The sequence below is a fragment of the Acinonyx jubatus genome, chromosome E4, assembly GCF_027475565.1.
Source record: "Acinonyx jubatus isolate Ajub_Pintada_27869175 chromosome E4, VMU_Ajub_asm_v1.0, whole genome shotgun sequence".
Classification (NCBI taxonomy): Eukaryota; Metazoa; Chordata; class Mammalia; order Carnivora; family Felidae; genus Acinonyx; species Acinonyx jubatus.
This window is the reverse complement of record NC_069395.1, coordinates 3,714,153-3,724,496: the sequence shown is the minus strand read 5'-3', so window position 1 is coordinate 3,724,496 and position 10,344 is coordinate 3,714,153. Positions and strand designations below refer to the sequence as shown.

The 10,344-nt window shown below is 42.8% G+C and overlaps 2 protein-coding genes across 2 annotated transcripts; both read left to right on the top strand.

Moving 5' to 3' along the window:
• The first annotated feature begins 900 nt into the window (after positions 1-900).
• On the top strand, positions 901-1,862 carry LOC106987122 (olfactory receptor 6K3-like). Its single transcript, XM_053209471.1, has one exon. It carries the CDS (start codon positions 901-903, stop codon positions 1,822-1,824), a length of 924 nt encoding a protein of 307 aa, XP_053065446.1. The 3' UTR covers positions 1,825-1,862.
• A 3,680-nt stretch (positions 1,863-5,542) lies between these two features.
• Positions 5,543-8,833, top strand: LOC106987123 (olfactory receptor 6K3-like). The gene is given in 4 exon segments (XM_053209711.1): positions 5,543-5,867; positions 5,870-5,961; positions 5,963-6,482; positions 8,640-8,833. Coding segments are annotated over 4 exon segments (1,131 nt in total).
• The last annotated feature ends 1,511 nt before the right edge of the window (positions 8,834-10,344 follow it).

Sequence of the window (10,344 nt, the reverse complement as noted above, 5' to 3'; positions counted from 1 at the left end):
CACCTTCTAACTCCTTGATGGTCTTTGTCAGACTATAAACAATCCATGTAGGGAGACTTAGCTAGCTCAGAAACACTCTCTGCTTCTTTTTAATATCTCTGGTGGACTGACATTTAGAAGCGTGATGGAAAGATTTCAAGAACAGGTTTCTCAAGAGAGAACTCCCTGTTCACAGAATGGGCCCTCTTTGTTCTTCCAGAACCCTCTAAAGCTCAGTTTCTGGAATTTCTCTTCCCTCTGTGCTGGCCAGTTTCCACTAGCTTTATCTCTTCCGCTGCTGGGAATAGGTTCCTACCATAGCTTCACCTTGAAATATTTCCCTAAAAACCTCACCCTTTCTCTAACTACACTCAGAACTCCTCTGTGGTCTGATAAAGGAACTGAATACCGAAAACTGGGGATTTTCCAGAAAATGCAGAATACAACTTGACAATAACTGTGTAGACAGGATAATAACTAAAAGTTTTGATCGTCTAATCGATAGCCAAGAAACATTAGAGAATGTATCCGGTATGTGATTCAAAATGATTTTGGGAATTCGTATAAAAAGTGATTATTAGTAGTCCCCCTAATATCTTACTTTGCTTTAGTTAGCATAGCTTATAAAGATGAAATTATACAATCTTACTTATTTTTATTTGTCTCCTTCACTGGAATATAAGCTCCATGAAAATGGAGTGTTTTCTTCACTACTGAATTCAACAAGCCTACAGTTGTGTTTGGCACATAGTAGATACTAAATGGACATGTTTCATTAACCCAAGAATGATAGGGATAAATCATCTACCTAAAGCATTTCTTCCTTTGAATCTTATTTGAAACAAGAGATCTAACTCTTTATATTTCATCTAGGGAGTGAGCTGTGTCTTTCTACCCAAAACACTTAAGGCTGTTGAGACCATGGTAAGAAATAACCAAACTTCGACAGTGACGGAGTTTCTCTTCTCTGGATTCCCCCAGTTTGAAGATGGCAGCCTCCTCTTCTTCATTCCTTTGTTCATCATCTACATCTTCATTGTGATTGGAAATCTCATTGTATTTTTTGCAGTCAGGATGGACACCCGTCTCCACAACCCCATGTACAATTTCATCAGCATCTTCTCCTTCCTGGAGATCTGGTACACGACAGCCACCATCCCCAAGATGCTCTCCAACCTCATCTGTGAGAAGAAGACCATCTCCATTACTGGCTGCCTTCTGCAGATGTACTTCTTCCATTCACTGGGAAATTCCGAGGGGATTTTGTTGACCACCATGGCCATTGACAGGTACATTGCCATCTGCAACCCTCTCCGCTACCCGACCATTATGACCCCCCAGCTGTGTGCTCAGCTCTCTGCAGGTTCCTGCATCTTTGGCTTTCTTGTGTTGCTCCCAGAGATTGTTTGGATTTCCACCCTGCCTTTCTGCGGGCCCAACCAAATCCATCAGATATTTTGTGACTTTGAACCTGTACTGCGCTTGGCTTGTACAGACACGTCCATGATCCTGCTTGAGGATGTGATCCATGCTGCGGCCATCATCTTCTCTGTCCTGGTTATCGCTGTCTCTTATGTCAGAATCATCACTGTGACCCTGAGGATCCCGTCTGCCGAAGGCCGCCGGAAGGCCTTCTCGACCTGTGCGTCTCATCTTGGTGTCTTTCTGATGTTCTATGGCAGCGTGTCCCTCATGTACCTGTGCTTCTCCACCACTTTCCCACCAACTTTGGACACAGTCATTGCACTGATGTTTGCCGTTCTTGCTCCCTTTTTCAACCCTATCATCTATAGCTTGAGAAACAAGGACATGAAGATTGCGATTCAGAAGCTTCTCTGCCTTTAGAAGGTGTTTAATGCACCTGCAAGATGATGTTACCTCATAGGCACCTCTCACTTTGGGTGTTACTCTAAGATACTAAACCACAAAACTAGCATATAACTCATTCATTGTCACACTGATAGTTTCTATTTATTCCATTTCTTCCCATGTTTGTTCTATTTATACATGTCTAATGTATCACAGACTACCTGTTCAGACATGCGTAGGTGGATAGATAATAGGGAGGAAATATGATGTTTAAGCCATTAAAATATATGCTGTAAACATTAATTTTATTTCTATTACGTAAGTATTATTCTTATTATTCCATAAGCATTAGTAACAACTGCAGATTATAAGATACAGTGGTTAAGAGCATAAGATCTATAGAAGAGAGGCTCATATTTTACTGGACTACATACAAGCTTTGTGACCTTAAACAGGAAGTAGGTCTGAGAGGTGTTGGATACATATGTTGCCTTGACTGTGGTGCTTATATGTGGTGTTTGCATATGTTCACACTCATCTATTGCACATGTTAAATATTTTCTTTGTATACAAAGTATACCTCAATAAAGTTGTTAAAAATAAAATAGACCATTTCATGCCACGGTAAACCATTAGAAAGGATATTTTTTCCCATTAACATTTTTTCCAGATCTTCTCATGTGATTTTTTTCTTTAGTTTGTATATAGTTGACCCATAATGCTACATTAGTCCCAGGTGTACAACATAGTGATTCAACACCTCTATACTGTACGTCATGCTCCCCACGACTGTAGTCACCATCTGTCATCATGCAGTGTTATGTTCCCTATGCTGGACCTTTTATTCCAATGGCTTATTATTATTTTGGAATTTCAAGAAAAAATATTATGAGATGTTAGACCAGGAAACTACGTCCCTATGTCACAGGAAGAAATGTTAGACAAGACTCAAGAGAGAAAGAAAACACATCTTCCCATCCAAAATTTGACACATAATTCCAAAGGGGATTACATGATAAAAGCAACTGGATTTGAAGAAGAAGAAGAAGAAGAAGAAGAAGAAGAAGAAGAAGAAGGAGGAGGAGGAGGAGGAGAAGGGGAAGGGGAAGGGGAAGGAGGAGGAGGAGGAAGAGGAAAGTAACAACAACAACTCAGTTTTCAACAGAGCAGTGGATTGAGCACTTGGAATACAGAATAATCCTGTGAAAAGTGGTGAGACACTGACTGTCACTAGAGAGGTCAGCAGGACCCACGTGGATTGTTTAGGGGAAGAGAGATTCACATGCATTTGTGGCATGAGAAAAAAAAATGACATTTCCCCCTCACTTCACTATTGGCACAAAATCCCAATGACCTGTCTGTTGTGAAATGGTCTTATTTTCTATTAACTATTTTTCAAGTTTTTTTTCAAGTATGTTTCCTTCAAGACTTTCCACACGTGTGCGTTCATGTAAGAAGAGGAGGACCAACACAAAGTGCTCTTTGCAGGGCACCGGGTAGACTTACGAACACCTGGGGCGATAACCACGGTGGTGGAGAAAGTAGTTTGCCATGTCCAGAGATATGAGTACAATCAGGAAAAAATACTTCATGACGACTTTGATCCCGAAATCTAATGAGACGAGCGTACAATGGGGACCTTTTTGCTAGTTAACCCTGTGAGGGAAAGTGATGTTCTGCACTGGGGGGCAGGGAGGGAATCCCCAATGGAGCCCGCTTACCCTTCTTGCTATTCCCTGGGATGTCTGTGAAAATAACTGTAAGATCCCTTTTGGAGGGGCGGAGGAGTGTCAAGGATGCAGAGATCCACACAGACAGGGGAGCCCCTGCAGTCTTGGGTAGAGGTGAGTGCAGGAGGCTAAGGCTTGAGAAAGAATTCACTCACCATGCACTAGAAAGTCATAGGGGTTCCTGGGTGGATCAGTGGGTTAAGTGTCTAACTCTTGATTTCATCTCAGATCATGATCTCATGGTTCGTGTGTCCAAGCCCCGTATCGGGCTCTTTGTTAACAGAGCGGAGCCTTCTTGGGATTCTCTCTCCCTCTCTCTCTCTAAATAAATAAACAAACATTAAAAAAAAAGCCTGAGGACTCAGAAACTTCAAATTTTGGTAGCGCATAAAGGCAAGTATAACGGGAAACTTACTGTGCACAGGCATAAATAAAACAGGATACTCCATTATGGGGCCATCCTTTGAGAGGCCAGTTTTTCCAGACTTGCTTAGGACTCTCATTAAAAGTGAATTGTCGGGAAAAAAAAGTTAGAGGGGGAGGGAGCCAAACCATAAGAGAGTCTTAAAAGCTGAGAACAAACTGAGGTTGATGGGGGGTGGGAGGGAGGGGAGGGTGGGTGATGGGCATTGAGGAGGGCACCTGTTGGGATGAGCACTGGGTGTTGTATGGAAACCAATTTGACAATAAACTTCATATATATATATATATATATATATATATATATATATATGTGAATTGTCATACTTCCCTTTCCAGTCTCCAATTTTCTTTTCTCACTTGTCCATGGCTGTCTTGTGGGTTTAATTCTAATTGCATCAAGAGTATGGCTTCCAAGTTAATTTATTTGACACCAACCATTTTTTTTTACATGCCAACCCTGTTCTAGGTTACTGCCCTGAAGGAAGAGCCCAGTCTAAAGAAGGGAAAACAGGGGCACCTGAGTGGCTCAGTTGGTTAAGAGTCCAACCCTTGGTTTGGGCTCAGGTCATGATCTCAAGGTCATGAGATTGAGCCCTGAGTTGGGCTCGGCGTTGACAGTGTGAACCCTGTTCAGGATTCTCTTTCTCTCTCTCTCTGTCTCTCTGTCTCTCTCTCCGACTCCCTCCCCACTCACTCTTGCTCTCTCTCTCCCAAAATAAATGAATAAACATTTAAAAAAATAAGGGAGGAAAAGCTAGTAGTTGATGATGAAACATAATAAATATAATCCAGAAACCCCAGTGTAACAGTGCCCAATATTCTGGAGTGTTGACTATCTTCCTGATGCTACTCTAAGCCCTGAAAGTGTGTTTACACATATTGGCAGGGGCAGTGGGTTCGAGCGCTTCCTCAGAGATACGGTGCACAGATTTACATTCTGACTTCAGGCGAGAATCCCGCGGAAAAGGGTTTCACCTCTCTGTGTCTAAGTGTTCTCCTCTGTAAAATGAGGATGATCTTGCCTCCCTAGAGCATCTGGAGCATTAGGGAAAGAAAATACAGCCTGTGCTTGGGGCGGTGCTTGCCACAGTGACTGACTCCATACCCAGCACACTATGCAATGTGGTTCTTGCTATTGTAAAGTGTTTGGCCATTCTCAAAGCCTTCTGTGCTAGTATTAATATTTTCTCCCGTCCGCCTCCGGGCTTCGGCTCGGGTCATGATCTCACTCACGGTTTCATGGGTCTGAGCCCCCCATCGGGCTCTCCCCTGACAGCGCGGAGCCTGCTTGAGATTCTCCCTTTCTCTCTGCCCGCCCCTGCTCCCACTCTCTGCATCTTTCTCAAAGATAAATAATAAATAAAACACTTAAAAACTTTTGGGGACTGCTGTTTCTGTGGTTGTGCCTCTGAAGGAGTGGGGAGAAAAAGCCAAATACTAGTCAATGTGCACGAGAGTGTGAAATTAGAAAAGAATAAAACTTGCAAGTTATTTCCTGTTATTCATCCAAGTTACTTAGCTGTTCACCACCCGTTCTTCTCTGCCTCCTCGTGAGCTGGTGTGTGCCCTCTCCTTCATTCGCAGGGAGCTCTGCTGTGCATATGGAGAGGGGAAACCTGTCAGCCATGACTGAATTCATCTTCACTGGCTTCCCGCAGCTCCAAGATGGCGGCCTCCTGTACTTCTTCCCGCTACGTTTTGTCTACACCTTTATTGTCATTGGGAACCTGATGGTCTTCTTTGCCATCCGGCTGGACACCCATCCTCACAACCCCATGTACAATTTCATCAGCATCTTCGCCTTCCTGGGGATCCGGTACATGACAGCCACCATCCCCAAGATGCTCTCCAACCTCATCTGTGAGAAGAAGACCATCTCCATTACTGGCTGCCTCCTGCAGATGTACTTCTTCCATTCACTGGGAAATCCCAAGGGGATGCTTTGACCACCATGGCCATTGACAGGTACATTGCCATCTGCAACCCTCTCCGCTACCCGACCATTATGACCCCACACAGCTGAGCTGTGTGCTCAGCTCTCTGCAGGCTCCTGCATCTTGGATCTCCTCATCCTGCTTCCTGAGATTGTGATGATTTCCACACCGTTTCTCTGTGGGCCCGACCAAATCTGTCAAATCTTCTGTGACTTGGTCCCTGTGCTGACCCTGGCCTGTACAGACACGTCCACGACTCTGGCTGGAGATGTGATCCATGCTGTGGCCGTCATCGTTACCGTCCTAATCATTGCCCTGTTCTCTATCAGGATGGTCACTGTGGTCCTGAGGATCCCCTCTGCTGAGGGCCGGCAAAAGGCCTTTTCTACCTGTGCAGGCCATCTCGCTGTGTCCCTGATTTTCTTAGGCCACGTGTCCCTCATGTACTCACGATTCAATGCCACCTACCTCCCAGTCCTGGACACCACAACTGCACTGATGTTTACTATCCTTGCCCCCTTCTTCAATCCCATCATCTATAGTCTGAGAAACAAGGACATGAAGAACATGATTAGAACACTGTTCACCTTCAGAAAACGTTCGACATGTTTGGAGGTTAATTCTGAGCCACAAATCTCCTCCCCCCGTCTTACTGTTTTCTGTAACAGATTAAAAAAAAAAAATGAAACCACTCTATACATAGTTCTTTGTCACACTGAACTTTCTGTCTGTTCTCCTCATTATTTTCCCTGATATCTAGGAAAACACATTTATACTCTAGGTCATAGCTATTAACACTGATGTACATACGGTCAAGAACCTTATTATGGGGTTGATTTGCTTGCTTTCTTCTGAACGGTTGTAATTAAAGGAAAGCTCGCTCATCACTCCAGAAGCTGGCCGCGTGCTTCAGGTGATGGATCTCGGGAAAGTTCTCTATTTCATTATGGATCATGGATTACCCAATTAGGTTTGTTGGGAGTAGATATCTTTTTTTTTTAAGTTTTTGAAATTAATTTATGTATTTTGAGAGAGAAAGAGAGCACAAGCAGGGGGGAGGCACAGAGAGAGAGAGAGAGACTGTATCCCAAGCACTCCCTGCACTGTTAGCACGGAGCTTGATATGGAGCTCAAACTCACGAATGGCGAGATCATGACCTGAGCCAAAACCAAGAGTCAGATGCTTAACTGAGTGAGCCATCCGGGAGCCCCGGGAAGCAGATATCTTAAAATAATGATAATAATAATAATACTTACGGAAGTAATGTATACTTTCATTTTTAGTTATGTAATTAGTTCTTCATTAGAATAATAAGCGTATACATTTAGTAAGACTAAATGATTCCTGATGCCAGACATGTTCATAAGAAACCTACCATGTAGGATACTGTTGACACATATACACTTCGGTGCACGCAGATACACACAGAGAGGAATGTTAGTTATTGCTGGTCTTCCTGGGGCTAAGCATCTTCATTTCTTCAACACAAAAGTCTTCTTTGCCATCTATGGAATGGCAGCTTCAAATAACATGATTCATTTGACTTTCTAACCGAACAGCTCTAAAGAAACTTTTCCTCTCCTTGCCATATCCAGTGTTGTTGCCTGAAGTTTCTATCGTAATTCATGCACAGCTCTTATAATTATCTTCATAAAACACACGTACAAAACTTTTGGTATAAAAATAGCAATTTTATCTTATGTACTTCAATTTTCTTCGCCAACAGTCCAATAAAACAGCCCAAACCACGTGGATATTAATTTCTTTAGAGACCCAAAAGGCGCACAAACCAGGAAACAACCCCACCTAGCTTACATCACAAGCATCCTTCTGGCGGCGGGGGGGGGTGGGGGGGGGTGGGGAAAAAAAACCTCTGTAAGTCCTGAAAAACAAAGAAAGGTGAAGTCAATAGACAAAATGTAAATAATCTCTTAAAGTCATAGTACATACGACACAAAATTTAAGGGAATTCGGTACAGGCAAGAGAAGGCCCTATCTGGGAAATATTTTGCAGGAATCTTTTTTGATAAAAGTGTTGGAAATTCCAGGGGCGCCTGGGTGGCTCAGTTGGCTAAGCGTCCAGCTTCAGCTCAGGTCACGATCTCGTGGTTTGTGAGTCCAAGCCCCGCATCAGGCTCTGTGCTGACAGCTCAGGAGCCTGGAGCCAGCTTCAGAATCTGTGTCTCCCTCTCTCTCTACCCCTCCCCTGCTCACGTTCTGTCTCTCTCTGTCTCTCAAAAAGTAAACATTAAAAAATTTTTTTTCAAGTGTTGAAAATTCCAAACAGAAGTTGGATTTTGATAGATATGCATTGGGATGGGGGCTCATGAATGGGTATCTGGAATGTTTCTGTTTATCAAGTGGGGACTTTACCTCTTCAACTCCTGGGTTTCCTTTGGTGGATGGCACATGAAGTGAAGTTGGGACATCTTTGCCTCAAAAGTCTGAGTTTAGGATTCCACAACCAACAGAGAAGAGGCACATTAGTGGCTGTGTGTCATTGACTTGTTTCAAGTCCCATCAAGGAAACCATTTAAATTAAAGGGCCGCTGACAAAAGCAGCTAGAAATGGAGAGGGGGCCTTGGATGCAGTCACATACAAACTTCAGTCCTACTCGGCCTCCGAAGCCAAACCCCGTGATTTTGAACTTGTGCCACGCTAATCGTAAATAACGAACACAAACAAAAGCAGATAAGGAAACAAGAAATTATCCAACAACATCTGTTCTTGACTTAGGATTGCACTTCACGGCTTCACCGCAGCCTGGCCAGAAAATCTGTATTCCTGTTCCATGGGCAGCCAGAATTCAAACGGTCATATCCGCATTCCTGAGTTTGCGGGAGCAGGCATTGGAAAGACAAATGCACCACGAGGGCAGGAGGATCCACAGAAGTGGAGGACGTGTGACGCATTCCAGTGGCTCTCCCACATACAAACGCTTGCTAATGTCAATTAAGTATCGGATAACTTTCCATCCTGAAGGAAAACAAACAAAAAGGCTTAAAAATGCTTCTGCCAATCTAGAAGTGTACTTATTCCTCCCAGTGTCACAAAGGGCTTCATACACCCAACTGTTTATATTTTTCATGTGGTACATTTGAAAAAGAGCAGGGAGAAGAATTTTATTTTTTTATTTTTTTATTTGTTTGCTTCAAAAAGCAACAAATCAGAGAATCAGAGAATAAAGAGACTGTGCAAGTATGTTTCTCCACGTTGCTACCACTGGTGCCTGTTTGCCAACTGGACGTTCACTTGGGTTGCAGTGGGGCAACTCTTGACAATTCAAGTCCACGGTGAAGGCTGGTCTGTTAGGTTTAAAAAGGGGGCACTATGGTCATTCAACTATTTCCATTTCTAGATTTCCTAACACCTGGATAAGGACAAATACAGACAAATTAAACATTTCTTTTCTCTTTATTTAAAAGTTTTATTTATTTATTCTGAGAGAGAGAGAGAGAGAGAGAGAGAGAGATGGAGAGCATGAGAGGAGATAGGGAGAGAGAGAGAGAATCCCAAGCAGGCTCTGTGCTATCAGCACAGAGACCAACGCGGGGCTCAAACTCACAAACTGTGAGATCATGACCTGAGCTGAAACCGAGAGTAAGACTCTTAACCAATTGAGCCACCCAGGCACCCCAACATTTCTTTTTCTTAAAGTAAAGTAAGTCACTTTCCGTTCTTGTTAATTTATGCATTTTCTCATAGAAATAATTTTATTTCTAGAAACAGATGCACCGCAGATTATATCTGTAAAGCAAACTTGCCAAATGTTGCTGATACTAAAAATCAGGTTAGTTTTCATGGGGCGGGGGGATAGACAATCTAGATAAAATTGCATATTCAAGGGAGCATATAAATATTTCTTAGCGATAAGATTTTGGTACTACACTCGAGAGAAACATGAAGGGAAAAAAAATCTTCCCTGATAATTTTCAGTGGTTAAAAATAAACGTATCTTACACAGTCGTTGTTAATATGAGTTTATTTTTATAAAGTATTCTAAGTCACCAAATTCTATGATTAGAGATGAGAAGTCCTTCTTCCTAACATTGTGCATTCTTGAGCGAGGCTCCGTAACCACATTCACACGAGAGACATGACCCCATCGCTTTGCTACCGTATCAGGAAACTTATAAGATATTTTCCGTAAGAATGGTGAATAGAAAACGAATTAATATATGTGTATTGTTACACTGGATCACTTTTCCAAACGACATGTTTTCCCAGAAATTGTTTTCTTTTTTCTTCACTACTTTATCCATGATCCTTAACATGCCAGTAAATCACCTTCAATGCGGTTCCTTTTTTAATTTTTTTAAAATGTTTTTATTTATTTTTGAGAGGGAGAGAGATGGGGCATGAGCAGGGAGGAGCAGAGAGAGAGGAAGACACAGAACCCAAAGCAGGCTCCAGGCTCTGAGCTGTCAGCACAGAGCCCGATGTGGGGCTCGAACTCGTGACCCACAA